Source organism: Etheostoma spectabile, chromosome 20 (assembly GCF_008692095.1).
Source record: "Etheostoma spectabile isolate EspeVRDwgs_2016 chromosome 20, UIUC_Espe_1.0, whole genome shotgun sequence".
In the NCBI taxonomy this organism is placed as follows: Eukaryota; Metazoa; Chordata; class Actinopteri; order Perciformes; family Percidae; genus Etheostoma; species Etheostoma spectabile.
This window is the reverse complement of record NC_045752.1, coordinates 8945009-8965012: the sequence shown is the minus strand read 5'-3', so window position 1 is coordinate 8965012 and position 20004 is coordinate 8945009. Positions and strand designations below refer to the sequence as shown.

General features: G+C 40.5%; 1 protein-coding gene across 1 annotated transcript in view; it reads right to left on the bottom strand.

The window, feature by feature from the left end:
- Positions 1–20004, bottom strand: part of asap2a (ArfGAP with SH3 domain, ankyrin repeat and PH domain 2a) — a 57104-nt gene that overhangs the window by 7182 nt on the left and 29918 nt on the right. Inside the window, exons 5-23 of the mRNA XM_032500087.1 lie at positions 15063–15112; positions 12046–12175; positions 11520–11605; positions 10819–10894; positions 10599–10685; positions 9972–9980; positions 9000–9103; positions 8182–8251; positions 7654–7741; positions 6626–6674; positions 5991–6157; positions 4140–4273; positions 3320–3414; positions 2483–2672; positions 2176–2261; positions 1744–1859; positions 1289–1356; positions 1066–1173; positions 1–136 (exon numbers count right to left, since the gene is read on the bottom strand). The exon at positions 1–136 is cut by the window's left edge and continues 99 nt beyond it. Of these exons, the coding sequence (XP_032355978.1) occupies positions 1–136; positions 1066–1173; positions 1289–1356; positions 1744–1859; positions 2176–2261; positions 2483–2672; positions 3320–3414; positions 4140–4273; positions 5991–6157; positions 6626–6674; positions 7654–7741; positions 8182–8251; positions 9000–9103; positions 9972–9980; positions 10599–10685; positions 10819–10894; positions 11520–11605; positions 12046–12175; positions 15063–15112 (1849 nt within the window). The remainder of the gene's footprint in view (positions 137–1065; positions 1174–1288; positions 1357–1743; positions 1860–2175; positions 2262–2482; positions 2673–3319; positions 3415–4139; positions 4274–5990; positions 6158–6625; positions 6675–7653; positions 7742–8181; positions 8252–8999; positions 9104–9971; positions 9981–10598; positions 10686–10818; positions 10895–11519; positions 11606–12045; positions 12176–15062; positions 15113–20004) is intronic.

Sequence of the window (20004 nt, the reverse complement as noted above, 5' to 3'; positions counted from 1 at the left end):
GCATGTAGGCACGCTGCTTGTCCTTGGTGAGGCCGATGGCGTCGCGGCCCGCGGAGCTGAGATTGGCCTGGATGTGGGAGTTACTGCTCGGGGTGTAACAGCTGACCGGACGCTCGTCTCTGCGGTGCGGGCTTGGCTGGAGGCGCAGCAAGAGGTCAGAGGGTCAGTGTGGGCCAAAAGTTCCATTATGCGTGAATGTTATGGGTCAGAAGTGGTTTATGAGATTTCTATAATTTCACTGTATGTGTTTACTTTGTAAAGTGTACAATTTTAGAGCACATGTCAGTCACATAGACTTTTGCCATTTTCTGTCTTTTCTTCTTAGGCTTGTTTTCATATAATGTTTTTTGAATTCTGCCCACTTTCAAATGTGATATTTGGTCTTTTAAATTAAAAATCAACAAATTGTTTACCAGTCACTACAGTAACGATTTTAAAATTAATTCTAAAACCGATTAAGCAAATTTCAATATTATTCAACTTTGTCTGCAATATTTCAACATTAAGTTCCAAAAGATTGTCTATAAACACATTTTACATGTAGAAATTTCCACTCCCTAACTAATGCCATTAGCTCAGGCGAACTCAAAATACACTTCAATTTCCCTGCAAATACTGAATGATCAATGCTCAAGGTACTCCCAAAAAGTACACATATGGTACTTTCTTCCCCTCAACTGAGCCTCTCCGGGAATGCAAACAACAAACACTTCTAGTTTAACTGAAATATTTAACAAAAAGGTTGGTAAAGGCAATGCATTCTTCGAACAAAATGTCCTACAAGTTCAGAACCTTCAAATCCTCATACAAACACAACATGCTTTATGGAATGCTTTATATGTCAATGCATGGATTTCAAAGAACAAAAGGAAATAATTAATTTATCTTTTTATTTTTTGGAAGACAACATATTTCTTTATTAGTAACAAAAGTAAAGAAAATGTCCATTCACAGAAATATTTTAGGGCTCTCCAGGTTGTTATTTTAAGTTTGATCATCCTCTAAGAGCCCTTTGCCTAGGTGTAGCACTTCAACTCTTCTCCTGCTTACAAACGTGTTTCTCACCTTCTCATCCAGATCTTCGTCACTTTCATCCAAGTCTTCATGCTGCAGGCACCATTCATATTCAACATGGACGTGGGCGTTGAATTTCCCTGCCAGCGCTTGGTTCAACTATACACACAAAAACAAAAACCACACACATGCAAACATGAATGACTGACAGCTCATGGTTTCAGAAAGCAATGTTTTTGCAGGCATAAGCCAAGTCTAAATATAGTAAGCTCACCAGCTCTTCGCACTGTAGGTGTTTCAGCCTCCGGGCGATATCCAGCGGTGTCTCCCCGGCCTCATTAGCTAGCAGGGAAAACAGCAACAACATATAATCACTAGTGTATCCACATGCCGCGTGAGCACAAACACAGCCCATTTTTGTTCCTCCCATTTTACTGCGACATGAGAATTGTGTAATTAGACTGTTTCCCACACTGAACAACTATCTTGTTTCTTTCTGTCCTCCTTCTCTCAGCATCTATTATCTGGCTGTTTTGTTGATGTCACAGTGGAGCAGAAAGATTAGTGTTGTGAGACAGAGTTGCCATGGTCTGTTGGCAGAGCCCGCACCTGGGAACTAAACCTGAAAGAATTGGACCGAGGTGTGTGTGTGTGTGTGTGTGTGTGTGTGTGTGTGTGTGTGTGTGTGTGTGTGTGTGAGAGAGAGAGTTTGCTGGTGTGGTTCCTTACCGATCTCTATGGATGCCTTCCCCCGCAGCAACAGTTTCAGACACTCGCTGTTGTCGGTCAGGCAGCAGTAGTGCAGCGCTGTGCTGCCTTTGGCCGTCTGCTTATCCAAATTCAAACTGCCGAGGGACACAGACAGAGGGAGGAAAACTTTAAATCCCAAATATTTTAAATAAAATCCTTGGTTCCTCCTTTCCAGCCCCAACAAAAATAGTATAAATAATGACTGTCTAGAGTGTTGAGTTTTTTTTTGTAATTTGGTGTGTTAAGAGACATAAGTCAGCCAAGGGGTGTCTTTTAAATGGTGCATTCATGTTTGCTGCACAGTCAGATGGAAAGTTAAAACTCCCTTCCAGCATAGTGCATTTTATAAGTAACAAAGAACCAAAATAAATTGAAAAAAATGTTTTGTCCTTGTTTTCTGGCTTTGTTTACCTGTTCTGCGTGAGGAAGTCAACTATGTGAAGAGACGTTCTATCCACCAATCTGACTGCAAGATGAAGGGCTGTCTCCCCTTGTTCCTGAAATAAAAAGATAAAACTTGCATCGTGTTTTCATATTCCCCCAGGAATGTGAGGTGCTTGTAGAGGATGGAGGTTAAAAGCAAGAAGGATGCATCAGCTTGTGATGAGTAAGAAGTCAAACTGTGGAAAAACAACTGGGGGTAAAGTTTCAAAGTCACCATTGAAGGACAGACCCAGTTGCAGACATCACACACAGGTTGAATATTTTGTATACTGACATGTCCGTTGGCCAGAGGTATAGGCTCCATGAGGTCAACCCCCTCGGCGTAGACCTGGATGAGCGAGAAGATGTCCCGGGCCTTTACTGCATCACACAACGTGTGGAGCCGCGACGTCGCATCAGGACACTTCTTCCTAGCGAAACGTTTCTCTGTGTATTTGGCTGTGATGAAGTCTTTCCTCGCCTGCCTGGTTAAAAATGTGAAGAGGCAGCTGCTCAGTTACGGCTGTATCATTTATGGGCTCTATTTGAATAGGTGCGCTTGGGCATTAAAACTGGTGATGCACCAATCAAAAGCCACTAGTCATAACTAGTTCATAAAAACCCTACTTTAGATTTTGTAATCCACTGATTAACATTTCAGTGCTTGATCTGAGTTTTATAATTAGGTTTAAACTGCAAAGAAAAGCAGGATCCTTTTTCAAATTGTGAGAAAATGTTACCAATTTGGTGACAATATCAATTGTGCATATGCTACTACTCAACTTTAAACCTCCCTATTAAATTCACTCTTTTGTTTGACAAAAAATGCCATTTCCCTGCAGGGTGAAGAACAAAGGCATGTATTTAAAAAAACAAAACAAAAAAACATTACCACAGGTGGGAGAAAACGTATAATTTGAAGCACCAATTAATCACATTCAGGAAACCTGATGACAGTACAATGCTGGTTAAGATGTGTTAATATGTCACAGAGATGGTGTCAACAGTTGTTGATCGGCTGTGGCAGAGGGTAATGTGATACAAGTGAGAAAAAGGGAGAGAGCCAGAGTACAGGGAGAGAGAGGAGGGGATGGGGAGAGTGTGGAGGAGAGATGTTGGAGGGGTGACTTACATGTCACTGGCTGGGTTGGGTTTCACCACATTTTCAGCACTTAAACAAGCTTCCATGATTTCATTAAAGCCTGCATTCCCCACATTCTTGGCCAGCTGTGGAGCACACACACACACACACACACACACACACACACACACACACACACACACACACACACACACACACACACACACACACACACACACACACACACACACACACACACACACACACACACACACACACACACACACACACACACACACACACACACACACACACACACACACACACACACAGACATAGACACACACATATTAAAACTACTTATTCTAGACATTATCTGCACCACCATACATTAATTTAAAAGCCGTCATCTTTGCCTGTTCAACTCACACCTCAGGAGGCAGTACTGTGTACGTGGAGCCCTATAAACTGCACAACGCCCAATTGTGGCTAACACAACTGGCGTCTTAACACTGAGGAAAGCAATCATGACTAGAAGCATTTAATCCCGACCGTCCCACAGACGGTAAATCTCTACACCAAACAATGATTAGAAAAGCCATAAAAAATCTCAGTTATTCTAAGTGTGGAGACTTCCAGAGGTCTTGGGAGGAGAGAGGAAAGGAGAATGAAGCCTGGGGTGATGCTACTCTCCTTCCTTCCTGTCTCGACTTCTTCCACGCTCTATCTACTCCCACCGGTCCTCTCTTCCAGTTTTATCACCACAGAGATTCGCAAGGAAAAATCAATACAATGGAGTGACTCAAACTGACAAAAACAGGGGATGTCAAGAAGTGATTCAGGAAGAAGACGGACGCCAACAGTGATTTACCAAGAGCTCTGAGGTGCTGAGTACGTCCAGAGTGAGGGACTGGATCCTGGAGTAGTGGACTCCAAGCTCCCTGTGGATCCCAGAACATTCAATACAGGTGAGGATGCCCAGGTTGGTGGACAGCCATGTCGGGTCTGAGAAAGACAAAAGGAAAATTGTCAAGAGAATGGAGAAAAGAGGAGGTAAGCAACATATGAGGCAAAAGAGAGAGAAATAAAAATGGGTGACACGCTGTCCTTGGGCAAAAACCACTAAAGCTGAAGTAATTTCTGCAGCACGAGCCAACTTTGATGTGTCCTTGTGGAAAGCTGTGGGCTCTGGAAATGTAATAGCTGCCTGAAGGGCTTTTTACTATCACAATGTCAGAAGAAAATGACCAAGCTGTACTGTAACCAAGTCTGGCCTAGATACTCAGGGTATGTGTGGATCTAATGTATGTGTATACCATACACAGTATGTGAAAGTATATACATGTCATGAGGAGGAAATTTCATGGAATTGGAAAAAATGATTAGGGAAACTTTGTGTAGAATATCTCCAGTAATTTCTCCATATCCAGTCTGCAGGACATTTTCTGAGCCAAGGACTTATCATACCAAGACCATACCAGTCCACTAGCTCGTAACAACGCCTATATATATATATATATATATATATATATATATATATATATATATATATATCTCTTCACTGCTTTCCCAAAGCATACCACTCATTTTTAGCCTGATTTCCTACCTACCAGACAGCAAATTGTTTATGTTCATTTATTTCAGAGTCCTACTTCAAATAATCCATTGCAGTCTACATATTGTTGCTTTATTTCCTTACAAAGTAGGGAAGCCAAGACTAAAGTTAAAGGATTTCCCAATGATTTTAAAGTCAAAACTTCCAGAGAATATATATTTCCCCAAGTTTTTTCACCATAAATGAAATTTGATTTTAACCGTAGAACCGTGGATAATTACTGTTAGATCCTCATTGGCCTGGTGACGGGAGATTTAAATAACCAATGAAGTTACCGCTGCTGTGCATGAAAAATGTGCACAGCACCTCTCTCAATTTGGAAATGCTCATATCCTTCCAGCTGCTGTGCGATAGCTACAGGTATCCAATTAACTAAAAGGACAGAATCCTCTCACAAACCAGCAAGGGCAGCAAAAAGTTCATTACTACTGACATCTCTGCAAAAACTCAAATTACAGTGATGCCAGTGATGGCAGTAGTGTTATCATAATTACTGCATCTGAACGTTGGAATACAGCTACAACAGTTCCATGATAGTGTTAATGAGGTTTGGGAGAAGCTCATCATTTTAAGTATGTGAACACACAGACGCACACATGCTAAAAATCCTGAGATCCCTGCAGGTATTCAATCTTGAGAAATCGAGGGATCTCAATTTTTTACAATCAATTGAATAGGTCTCTAAAAACAATACTATGTTGTCAATAATCAAATAAAAAAGTAGACGACTATACATAGTTGTCACGAGAAACAATATAAATTTGGTCATTTAGTTTTACTTTTTTTGCATTACTGCATTATCATGCAGTGATCATGTAACAGGAACAAATCATAAAATATAAACAATAATGAAATGATAGAATCATGTCTGTGCAAGTTGATTTTCAAAACTACTATTATAAATAAATTAGAATTATAACTAAATGTTGCCTGGAAGGAAGAAAATGCGTATGGCATGCTCTGGGAAAAGTTTAGTAATAATGTAAAGTACATGTGGCTTGTAGTTACTAAGCTTTAAACACATAAAACCACAGGTGTGTGATCATTTAAAAAAGGTTGTTGTTTTGATTCTGTGCTGTCAATCATTTATCTCTCTTTGTCACTCACTGGGCGCTCCGCAGTCACAGCACACGTCATTTCCCGTCATCCTCTTGACCTCTCCCAGGATTGCCTTGGTGAGCTCCTGCACGATGTTGTTCTCGCCGACATGCTGGTCCCCTTTGAAGGCCTGATTCAACGCCTCCTCCTTACTGTTCTGTAGCACCGAGATCCAGCTGGAGGAGGGAGGAGAGGAGGGGAGATAGGAAGAGTGAGTCAGGCAGATGAAAAGGAGAATAATGACAGATGAAGAAGGAGAAATAGAGGGAGGAGGAGGAAAAAGTAGGTTGAGAGGTGGGGATGGGAGCAGCCGAAGCAGAAAGAAATGTGAAGGAAAGGAGGAGGGAGTTTAAAAGGGGAGTGAAGACAGGAGTAAAAGGCAGTTATTAGTAAGGAGGTAAAGACAAGGCCAAGCGTCTGACTGGGTGTGAGGTAGGAAGTGGCCGAGGTGGTAAACAGGATGCACTTAGGAACAAGACTGAACACACACACACACACACACACACACACACACACACACACACACACACACACACACACACACACACACACACACACACACACACACACACACACACACACACACACACACACACACACACACACACACACACACACACACACACGAAAGTACAGGCACTTACATCTGACAGTCCTGGTCGTCCTCTGCCTGAAAGTGATACGTTCTGTCATCTAAAACAAAAAAGAAATGGATGACACAACAGAAGAGAGAAATGGGAGAGTAAAGAGAGGAGAAGATGAATCAAACAGCAGTGGAGATGTAGTGAAAAGCTCTGAGCAACTCCCTACAGAGGGCATTAAAGTATCCTACTGACAGGTCAGACTGAGGGTGTCTTTAGATGTGAATCACTACCTAATAACCAGGGAGAACTATTTTTACACCACTGTATCCAAAGCAACTTAAATCCGGTTGTGTCTCCAGTGGCTGAAGCTTAACCTCTCCAGCTCAATGCCAGGATCTCTTATGTGTAGAAAAACTCATCTTAAAATCTTAAATGACCGTGAACTGCAATGTTTGTTGCATGTTATGTCCCCTTCATTTCCTGTCATCTCTCTACTGTCAACTTGGTAATAAAAAGGCCTAAAATGCCCAGTTGTTTAATAGTATTATTAGTTACATCTCACATTCTGGCCAGAAAAGACAAATTCTGTTTCTGCTTCACAAGTGCTGTTTACTTCATTTATTTGACAAAAATAGACAATTTATGGACTATAACAAACAAACAATGTCAAAGATTATCTTCATGATTGATTAATCCCTGCAGACATTTTGTCAACAGTGAAAAATGTCTATCACAATTTCTCAGAGACTGAAAAACAAAATAGTTGCTGATTCATTTTCTGTCAATTTTGTTCGCTGTTATTTCATTCTAAATGCTTCATTGAGATGTGTTGCATGTGTTAATGTGTATTTAAAAAATCAGCTTATCTTGGCTTGCTGAAGCTTGCTAAATAAAACAATACATTTGAAAACCACATTGCTGCACCACAAATGCCGGCCTGCTCCTGTCTGGATTAATGGAGTCAATTAAAATCAGGCGTCTGAGTGAAACGTTTACAGATTAAGAAAGGAGAAAACGGTGAGAACAGTTAAAAAGGTAAGGAAGGCCACACATAAAATGAAAATTCAAAGAGAGAGGGCTAAATTTACGGGATATGAGGTCGAAGCTTCTCTTCTCTTCAGGATTGTGTTTCACCTGGCAGGTTAGCAGGTTGAGTTTAGCCGGCGGCCGGTTAGCCTGCCAGAGGGAGAGATGAGGAACAGAGAGGGAGGTGGGGAGGGAGGGTAATGACAACAACATAAATGAGTGTTGTGTTTAGCCATATCTGACTACTGCTGCTGCCAAATGAAACATCGGATAAGCTGCTACGTGTGAGATGAGTTGCATCGGCGAGAGGAGTTGACCGGGCCAAAGCTAAATCTTTATACTGAACAAACAGAGTTAAAAGAGGCGCAGCAGAGGCAGTGATGTGAGAAGAATGTTAACTTGTGAACTGTGGCTCTCAGCTACTTTCTGTTAATATATCCATGGTTAATGGGTGAAGATAATGTGTGTGACTAAAATAAGCATTTATGGAAGTCTGTTCACATGTTTGTGCATTTAAGTGTGCATGTTTTAACCAGAACAAACACATAGATCCTGTCCCTGTGTCAAAAAAATCTTTATTGTCTACTTACCGTGCCGTGTGAGATGGTGAGGTATCCGCTCTTCGCTGTGCACTTTCTCTTCTGCCACACTTTTCGCAACCTGGAACACCGAAGACACATACACTGTGAACGCTGAACTTAAAGAGCAGACACTTCTGATCAAATATTTATGATCATAAGTTATACAGAACATGCATTAGTTATGACACACAGGCTGAGCAGCGCATTCAAAAAGCTGCATCATGTGTTCTCCAGCTGAAAGAATTAGCTGATTAATTGATGAGTTGATCTACAGAAAATGAATCTGCAACAGTTTTGGTAGTCAATACATTGTTTAAGTCATTTTTTTAAATCATTACCAACCTCTCCAATGAGAGGATCTGCTGCTTTTCTCTCTTTTATATCATTGTCAATTTAAAAAGCTTTGTACGGAAGAAGATTAGGGTCACTGGGGAAAAACTAATGCGAGTTCTGACTTTATTCTCAGAATTCTGACTTTATTCTCAGAATTTTGAGAATAAAGTCAGAACTCACATAACATTGTCACCGGTGGCCCTAATCCTCTTCCGTATCTTTGGGATTTGGACGGTTGGTCAGTTAAATCAAGACATTTGAGTCTATCATCTTGGGCTCTGTAAAATTGTGATGAGCACTTTTAGCTATTTTGTGACATTTTATAGACTTAAATTAATCAATTAAATGAAAAAGTTATGAGCAGGTAAGTTCGTAATGAAAATAATTGCACATGGTTCAAATCTTGTTTCTACAATTAGCTTGTGCATCACACTAGTATTTGCTTCACCTACAGTACCACAACTGATCTTTTAAAGTTATTTTTAAAACCTCACCCATCACTTTTCTTGTAAAGGTACCCGCTGCGCTCTGTGCCGTGCTCCTTGTTACCCTGCGGCTGGTGCAGGCTGTAGGTGGTGCTCTGCCGCACCTGTGAATCCTGGGAAAACACAAACAAATAGAGATAAGAAATCAGAGCCTTTACACAAATAAGATAAATAAAAAGCTTGATTTGCACATTCACATTGCAGTCAAGTGGGAGCCACTGAAGTGTTAAATGGCTCAGATTTACACTCTGCTTCTGAGTCTCCTGCTCCTCTGAGAATCTGGAAGTAAGTATCAACAGCAATAGAAGATTTCTGCCGTGAGCTTGAATGATTTTCAAAATGAGAGGAGCTTTTACACCCCTTATGAATCAGAATCTGCAATGGCAGGTGGCAAAACGCTGCCTTTTTAGTTTCATAAGCCATTCTGAAAAGATCATTCAGATGAATCACATTTAAATTGTAAGCCTGGATGCTGTTTTAACAGATTGAAGCTTAATAAAGATTAAACTTAACCTGATTTTTCTTTTGGATATTCAGGTTTGATTGAAACTGGATCTAACACTTAACCGTTAAAAAAGGACCAAACAAAGGCCAGAAATTTGTATGAGTGATGTCATTTCATGTCTGGAAACGCCATGGGAAACAGAGAGGATGACTTTTGCAGGCCGGCGTCGATGGGTTTTGAATGACTTTGTTGGTGTGTGCCGTTATCGGCAGACACACGGCCAACAGAAATGAAGCTCCAGCTCAAGTTGTTCTCATTGAAAAGTAATTTAAAATACAAAGCACAACTAAAATGAACCAAAGCACTGAAACACGACAATGACACATTTGAACAAAAACATACTGTATGCTACTGTAAAAGGGCATTCAAAAAACTATTAATCTAGCACTGCTATATTACTGAAGCAACACCACAATGAAAACAGGATGCAAACAACCACAGGAATTATTTTTTTTTTCTTCAAAAAATCCACTTACTCTCCTAGACTTGTTTCACAAAACACGGAGGCAGCGGAGGAAAGAAGAAAACAATCTTCAGGTGAAACCAGGAGCGGCAGCATATTTAATGGGTCGCTAAGCACAGGGCTGGAGTTAGTTAAGAATAACAGTACGACCACTCATTCAGGTGGTGGAGAAAATAATAGCATAGATAACAGCAATGCATGTATGGATCAAATGCGCAACCTTTAAGCCCATGACAGATGAACTTTAATTAGAAATTTGCTCTTGAATCTTGAACTTGTTAATTTAACATCAACCTGTCAAAGGGACTAAAGACGTAAATTAGCCACTGGCTATACATATTGCATATTTACATAAATGTTCATCAAATTGCACTGTTCATATAAATAAATCTCAAATCAGCTTATACATGGTAGTGTTTGGACCCCAATCCTGACAAAGTCCTACTATATTACCAACATATTCAATTTACATAAGTGTGTGTGTGTGTGTGTGTGTGTGTTCCAACTCTGAAAAGAGCTGAAGGTTAAACAGTTGTGAGGTTCAGGATTATCCATATCAAATATCATCTGATTTTTGAGCAGATATATATGAATTAGGAAGATTAAAATGTGAGGAGGACTTCAGTGCTGTGTGTGTTACCTCTTTCTGCTCCACCTGTAGCGCCGATTTGAGGACCTCTCGTAACTGAGTCAGCTGTTTCCTCTCCTCGTCCTGCACCTGCTTGATCTGTTGTACCGGTAAGTTTGAGAAAACAGGAGAGGAACAACAAAGAAGAAACACGTGATGATATATGATATAAATGCCAGAGTCAAGTGAAGGAAAGAAAGACGAAAGACAGCAGAGCAGCTGGTGATCTCACCGTGTGCAGATCTGTGGCCAGTTTTTCTATGGATGGTTTCAGGTTGTCCACAGCTTTCAGACCATCCTGAAAGAAACTGAACAGGTAGCACATGAATTCAAACATAGCACTGACTTATTAGCAACACATAACTGCCACAAAATGGGTCTGTATTTACATGTGAGTGCCTTCATTTAGCTTCACTTCACTGGTTACCAGTTCAGTTTAGAATTCAATTTAAAATCCTGGTCCTTACTCTTAAAGCCCTGCACGGTACAGTTCCTCCCTACATCTCTGACTTGATACAGCTTCATACTCGTACCCGTAGTCTGGGGAAATCGATCACTCCAAGCAGTGGCTTCTAGGATGTGGAATGACTTGCCTCCCTTTCTACATTGTGTGAATTCTGTCAAATCTTTTAAAAAGCAATTGAAGACTCTGCTATTCAAGCAGGATTTTAGGTAGTTGAGGGATTTTATGTTTGTTTGTTATGTTTTCTATTTCCATTTTCATTTTCTTATTTTAATTTGTTGTATTATATTTTATTGTGAAGCACTTTGCGATTTCTATCGGTGAAAAGTGCTATACAAATAAACTTTACTTACTCTCTTACTTCATATAAACTGACACTTTTCAGGTCAAATAACAACATTGGATCCACACAAATCAAAAGCAAAGCACTGCCCTGAACACATTTCCCGTATAGGATTTGTTTGTCTTACTTGCACTGTGCGTGGAAGTATTTGATGAGGTTCTGCAGCAGGTCCACCCCTTTCTTGATTTTGATCTCATTGACTTTAAGGAGATACTGTAAACATATTGAATACACATTTTGTCAGGCAGGGTGAGGCCAGGTTCAGTCAGATGGCTCCATCTCAAACATATACATCCCTTTCATCTCATATCCAGACACTTTAAAGTAAATGTGTTCATCTTTTAAGTAAAGCTTCATTAAAAAAACATAAAAGGAGGTACAGACTGAACCAACACACTGAATGTAATCTAAGATTAGTATTTCAAAAGGCTATAAAACGATTCTGAAATACAGTACATTTGTTGCCCAAGGTTGACAAACCTAGCAAGCAAAAGTAAATTTTTCAAACCTCAACTACCCGTCTGACGCACTTAAATGTGTGCCATCAATTTCTGAAAGCAGGCGTGTCCTTTTTAATAATATATGGTGCATATGCCATTATGAATTACTTGTTTAGTAAACAAAGCAAACACCCAATCATCAGTCTGACTAACCTCACACATCTGCAGCTGGAAGAATCTCCTCTCCTTCTCCATCTCCTCAGCGATTTCCGCCCCACTGATTTCAGTCCTTATCATCCCGTGCTGCCTGGCATGCTCCTTCTTCTCCTTCTCTATCTTGGTGCTGGCAAGAAGTGACATCACCGGGGTCAAAAAGCATACAGCATATCCATGACAGCCCCATAAACGTAGGGGGAAAAATATATATATATATATATTTTGTTTAAATCAGCCCCATTGCTGCAGATAACAGGGTGGCCTTGTTGGGGGAGCTGTCTGTCTGAGAAGACTATGGTTACAACTAATTAAACGGTCATGGGTTAGAGATGGTTAGTTTTAGCTATAAAGTTAGACATGACTGGGATTTGGAGGGTTTATGGTGCTACTGTAGCATCAGTGTGTCTGTAAGTTCATCTAAGCCATCCAGGTAGTAAGCAGTCTTCAAACTTTAAATGAAGGTGTGAGATATTTTCTTTTAAATTCTGTTGTCAGGCGAGGTAACCTCGGCATTTAACCCAGTAAACATAATGTTCTCTGTTGGTTTCCTTACCAGACAACAGCACTATAGCCAGAGCAAACAGTCATCACCTATTTTATAGTATTGCATTTCTAGATGTAACGTACTGAGAACTAAATTTGCACATCTGGCTAATTGCACTGATTCCACTGAACTAGTTGGGGGGGGGGAGACGTGTGTTGTTTGAACTTCTGAAATCTGAATTGTCAAGAGAGGGGTTAAACTCCACTATGCTCATCAGTGCTTTTTGAGGGTGTCCAAAACACTTGTTTCATGTTGGTTATCACTGATGATGGCGATTGGAACCAATGTTTTTAAAAAAGGAAGGCATGAGCAAAAAAAATTAGTAGCTCAAGATTTTGACTGCCGTTGCAGTCTTACTTCTGGTGAAACCTTTCACGCACCAGGTTACCTGACAGTCAGTATTCAGGGCTGATTTTTCACAAAGACAACAGAAGGGAGGCACCACAACATGCAGCAGGGCATTCTTTTCCATATGCTGTTTTTTCTGACAGCAAATTCCCTACAAAAAGGATGCAGCAGTTTGTTCACTCTCGGAGAGACGGGACAAGAGTGTTGGAGTACGCAAGCCGTTTGAGAGCTGTTCAGCCTGGTTCATGTGCATCAAGACAGACTTCACTACCTCGTGTTCAACTTTGTTATCAGTTCAACCTGCAGTTAGGCTCAGTACAATATATGACACAAAAAAAATACAAAAAAGGCCATTCCACAACTCAACTTTAAAGAGGGAAGATCAAAGTGGTGGGGCAGCATGAGCCGTCTTTTAAAACATATTGTTATAATTTAAAACTACCAACTAGTCTTAAAGGAATACTTTGACATTTTTGGGTAACACACGTATTTGCTTTCCTGCTGAGAGTCAGATTAGCAGAACAACTTGTTGTCTTTACACTTTGTTTTTTGTATGGATGAACAACCAAGATATAGCCACATTAATTCAGTCTTTATGCTTAGCTTAGCTAACTATCTACCTTTAACTTTTCAGTCAGAAAGCAAACTTTTCCAAAATGTCAAACTACTCCTTTAACATTCCTTATCAGCTGCTCTCTTTATATTAAGATTCATGATGTTGCACCACTTTAAAAAGGAAACAAAACAAATTCTTCTTCTCTATTATTGCTGTTGCACAACATCCACTTTCATTTGGCATGTGCACAAAGGCTGTGTCATATTGTGCTGTGAACAAATGCTAACTTTTACTTGAGGTGTGTTTGTTTAATGACATCAACTGTAAGCCGTGGTGGTAAGAGACAGTTAGTGGTTTTGTTTCTCTTCATGCTATTTCCCAAAAAATAAAGCAGGTGTGTTTTTACCAAGGTAATCTTTGCACTCTTTGTCTTTGTGCAAACAAGCCAAATTTCATTTCCTTAAGTGTACACTGCTGGCCTTTGTCAGCCCTGACGGCGTTACAGCATCATCAGGGCTGCAACTAATAGAGAGACACATGTTAGCCAGGCTGTTTGGCCGCCAGCCAAACCGACAGTTGTTCAACTGATGATCGGGCTGAGAATTGAGTCACTTTCAGTTCCGTCAGTTCAGGAAGTATTCACCTTTTAGCAAATAAAGAGAGAGGAGACTCAAGTATTTGAAGATATGTTCTGCATTCAAATGTACACATGATTTGTCTGATTTTAGTAATTACAAACACTCTTCCTGGATTAACAGCATTCAAAGTGACTCCCAACCTGGAGACTGAAAACAGAAGGCAAACTCAGGTGTCTAATGCAAAGAGCTTGCAAGCCAAATTAGGGAATCACAAATCAATAGTGTATGAAAACCAAATAATGCATCTCTTTGTAACTGTAAATATAAAAACATTAGGCAGCAGAGAGATCAGAGGCGGCAAGATAGGGTGTTTGTGTAGTTTTCTATTCAGGCAGAAAACTGGACTATATTAATAGCTTCTGTTCGCCATCAATAGAGTCAAATCAAAAGAATAAGTTGGGACGGTCAAGAACAGTCACATAGCATCGGGCTTAGCTCTCAATGTCAGTACAAAACCCGTACTGTCAGATTGAAAGGGTTTGGAGAGTAGATGTATTACCCTTTCAGTAAAGAATGTCCTTTGCAGCTTGTAAAATATATGAAAGTTCTATAAAAAGTCATGTGTTCTTTGCATGCACAGTTACAATGGTGTGTCAGTGGAAATGGTGCCTCAGTGTGGAGGTGGAAGGGTGATGGTGAGGGATGGCGGTTAGAGGGGGAGAGTGGTTAGTCAAGACAAGTCAAACAGACACAAGACACATACTGCACATTTCATTTTAACATACTAACTGACACGTGGGTGGCTTTAAATTTGCAAGTTAAGACTTGTTTGAATTGCTGAGCTGATAAATCCAAACTCATGAAGGCTATGCAATCACAAAATTGTAAGCATTGGGTAAAAATTTTGCAATATTTTAACCAATTCACAAACTGGTTCTATTATGGAAAATGAATTAAAGATGTTCAGGATACATATGAGGATTCTTACACTTTTGTTTCGTAGTCTTTCCAAGCTTTGTCAAAAGGCTTTTTGAGATCCTGTGAAAAAAAAAAAAAAGCAGAAAGTTTAAATTGTAAACAATAGTCAGGCATATAGTACTGAAATTACTTGTTCATAGATTGGTTAATGAACAGAAAAAGTTTTTATATGGCAGAAAGCTCTAGAACGGCTCCTAAATGGACCTTGTGGTGACATTGTTTCAACTTTCAATCTATGTTAATGTTGAAGAAAAAAACGTTAGCTTGTTCTAGCTTCAAAAATTAATTAATTAATTAATTAATTCCAGGCTCAGGACATTTGGTGACAGAGCCTTCTGTGTCAGTGCACCATCGCTCTGGAACAAGCTTCCCCTTGACATTCGCTCTGCCTCCTCTATTATAACCTTTAAAACCCAGCTTAAAACATACCTCTTCACTGAGGCTTATGGAATTTAACCTGGCCTCTCAACTTCATCTCTTAACCCCCCCCCCCCCCCCCCCCGATTGTTAAGCGTCCTTGGGTTTGTGAAAGGCGCTATATAAGTCAAAGTTATTATTATTAAAGTTATTAAAAAGGTGATGCTTTGCTTCTTTTATCTGTTTTATATTATTGTGAAGTGAATACCTGGAGATTTTTAGGGTTCCCTTTCTGCTCTGGGAATTTGTGACAGGAATCGGTCCCCATTTTTGACATTTTATAGACCAAACAGTTGTAGGAATATCTCCATTCAAAAAAGCACTTTTGAACGTTTCGGTCACACAGACCTTCCTCAGGTGAATTTACACCGCACATTGAATTGTGCGCGTTTGGTTGACTACTCTGAACCAATCAGAAACTGCTCACAGGTGATGTCCTTCCTTCACAAAAACTTTCCATCATCATATGTGAGTGACAAACATCTAGGTAATGTTGGCTCTCTTAATGCAGTCGTAATATTGACAACCATTCTCCATGAACAGATGTTGGAAACTGACTAGAAATATATAATCTTATCAGTTCACATATAAAGACGACAAAAATAAAAAAGTACATGAAACTAAAGGAAAAAATATATTACAACGTGATATTCAGGTTGAACTCATCATTCATCCCTTTGGGAGATAGTGTTTCTAATGTGAAAATCCAGTATGCGTCACATCTTTTTAATAATAAATCATGGTTACCACCTCCCTGTGGCAACTTACCAAGTTCAATACCACAAAAATGTAGAGACGAGATATCATGTTTGAAATTGTTGAGGTGCACTGCTACTGGGTTAAACCAACCATTTCTGTGGATTGTGCTTATGTGCTCACTTACACGCTGTTCTAACTGTCTAGTGGTTTTACCTAAATAGACCAGGCCACATGGGCACGTCAAGAAGTACACTGTGTGTGTAGAGAAACAAGGTATGACACTTTTTATTGGAAATGTCTTGTTATTGTGTGGGTGGCGGAATATTTGGGTCTTGTGAGTGTTGTTACATAGCGTGCAGCCACCACAGCGGTAGTTGCCAGTGGGAAACGGACTCGGAAGCCTTTTTGAGGCTCTTCTTGACTTGTATCTGGTGAAGTCTGCATGCACCAGCAGATCTTTTAAGTTTTTTTTCACGGTTATGGCTAGCGGCATGTCTTTCATTATCTCGTAAAGTTCGGGATCTGATTTCAAGATGTGGATAGTAATACCTCCAACATAGGGCTGTTCAATGGAAAGATTAAACACCCACCACACACACACACACCACCACACACACACACAACACACACCACACACAACACACACACACACACAAACACACACACCAACACACACACACACACCACACACACACACACACACACACACACACAACACACACACACAACACACACACAATTATAGCAATTAGGAATCACAAAGATGTCGCAATCATGATCACTGTCACCTGTGAACTGAAAAATACTTTCCTTCCTCAACCATTAACGAGCAAAACCACTGTATATGTGAGTGGGTTCACAGGTGTGTGTTTCATCATGATGTGTGTCAGTAAGCTGAATCATCCTCCTCACGGCTGCGAATAAGCCCACAGCTGTCTCAGCAGAGAGCTTGGAGGGGTTACTGTTAATGGGCAGGGGTTTTGGGGAAGGCTGGAGCATGGAGAAATTATTTTTGGCATTCGTAACGCAATCCCTCTGGTCACAACAACAACAAGCAACACTGATTTGTCATTATCATGGGTGTGCTTTCAACAGCTGATTAATCAACATGCTTCATTTAAACAACATCCCTAACACTGCAGTGCCTACTATTAAACAGTGCGATCAGCAGGGTCATTTCCTAAAAACACAATTTAAGTGTTGCCCGATCACAGCCAGAACGTCTGGAAGAAGCAGCACTCATATCGGTTTACTGTGCGTTTTTGTTCATAAATGTGAAAAGCACAAATATTTCTGTTTGGCTAGACACACAGCTTATGGCTTTAGTGTATTGTTAGAGCTCCAGAGAAGAGTGTGATCCCACTGTTGACCTCCACTTCAACAGCAGAGGAGTGGCAAACTCAACCTGTGTGCCCACAGGATCACAGTCCGCTTCACTGAGCCAAGCCAAGTAGCACTCAGCCATTCAGTCAACCAGCTTAAGGGCAGAAACCACCAGAGGAAAGAGAGCATAAAAGACTATAAAAATACGAAAGCAGAAACCCATAGTGAAAGAGTGAGCCAGTGAAGAAAAAGCCAAAGCAAAAGAGGAAACATTCAAAAGAATGTACTGCAGGTCAAGAGAGAGCCAGAAAGAAAAGAGAGGGTGAGCGGAAGGAAATGTCAGAGCCAGAGAGAGGAGAAAACGGTAACAATGGCTAAAAATACCAGTATCAGGCATCGCTGGGCAGGGAAAGGCTGAGCAGAATAGGCCAAGGCACGGGGCAAATCACTCCCTGAGAGAGCAGGGAGCTCTTAGTGCCCCGATTACCTGTCTGGCAGAATCCAAAGGACGGAGGAGGAATTTCATGGACCTCTATTTGCAAATGTATCACCTCTCCCTACCTACAACCACACATGTCCAGGAAAAGCAGTAAATTCCTCATACCTTTTTCCACTGCAGTAATGAATGTACAACCTGGTCAGCAGCATTGAAAGTAGAGTGTAGTTTAGATCTTTAGTACTTTTGGATGTGTACACTTAAAAGGGTCAGTTCACCCAAATACTAAAAAGAATATCTTTCACTTAACTCTGTTGGTATCTGATAGTTTATGTTTTACTCGGTTTTTGATTTGACAGGTTTAAAATGCTTGATTTGTATGACAAACAGTCCAAAACAAAAGACGTTTAAGTTAAAATAGAAAAAAGTTCATTTTAATATCACAGAAAACTAAAATCAGCAAATCCCCACAGAATCAAGCTGGAAACAAAGAATATTTGTCATTTCTGTTTGAAAAATAACTAATGGCAGATGACGATTACTATACTCTGACGATTAACACAAAAATGAATTGGCTAAATATTTCCTGGCTATTGCTCCGACCACTGACCACACTACTTCTGTGTAGAAAGTAGTAAGCAACCAGGACAATACATTGTTTCTGCAAAGTTCTGCCCGTTATCATTAAAAAATGTAAATATTCCATTTCATGGTACAAACTACCTCCGCCATAAAAGGAGTGGAGGCAGAAAACTAAGAGACGGATATCTTGAAAAAAAATCTGCATGACTAGGTAGCAATAGAAGCTAGTGGGGAAATGGGCTTTTGTTAAAATTTGGGTGACACTCTGTTCAGTTACTTTAAAAACTACTGATGCTGCTGATGTTTGAGTTGATAGTGTGTGCAACTAATGTGAAACGTGCCCCCTTTCGTATTCACTCTTTTCTGAAATCTCAGCATGCGTGGGTGTTTCGGGTGTTCACGACCCACTGCACCACAATGAGACAGGGTGCCGGAGCCCAGAGTCCCCCTCCTCACGCTCCTTACTTACATAAACACACAATAGATCTGCAGCAACTATCCAGACACTGTAACTGAAAAGTGATAAGCTGATATGACTCATGGTGGGTTAGAAACACAGACTGGCCAATGAGGTCGTTGGCTGTAGGCATGACGTCAAGCTGGCATCCACTCTGAAAGTCCGCTGTTAGCAGAAAGGTCTTGTGGATTCAGCACTTTTTGATTTCCACTGACTGGAGTGTTAGGGGTGTGTTCATCTTCAGTAAAAACACTGCTGGGTCTTCCAGGTGACACACACCAGCCTTTTATGCTAGTGCTGGACTAAGTGAGCTGTATCCTGAACAAAGACTACTTCACTTAAATATTTCTGTCAAACAAAGGCATTTTACAGTTATCCTTCTTATGAAATGCCAATTGTCCTCTGTGGTGAAATGGCCATGGAAGTAGATGGGGTGGAAAATGGTTGAGCAGCAGTGACAGGTTGCTAGGTGGTAGCCCTCTAATCACAGAGCCATTAGCGGCTGTCTCCCTCGGGGTTATTTCATCGCACCCATTGCCAGACAGCAAGACAGCACTGGCAGAATATTAACAAGATCCGAGGGACCGACGGCCACCAGAAAGCCATTAAGTCCAGAGTTACATCAAATGAAAGGACTGGTGGCTATTATAGCTGTCACATAACACCATTAATGGTGGATCATTTTAAGATACCAGATGGATCTTTTAGGGATATTTTAATAATACACTTTCTTCAGAGAGACGATCCTGTTTCCCCGGCCGTTACTTAAATGTTTTTTCCTCTGTAGTCAGTCTGTCTCCCTGTCGCAGCCTTCCATGGAGAGACATTAGTCTTAAATTATCATTTATTTGCAATTTTCTACCGGTTTAGATTGGGTTACATTTGTGTGTTGAGTTTTGAGCCTCCGATACACAAGTGCACATTGTGTTTAACCCTTGTGTGGTATTCGGGTCAAATTTCAAAATTTTTACAAGGAGAAACATGGTACAAGTTAAATTTTTTCTACCTGAAAATCAATGGCCTTACCTTATTTTCTGT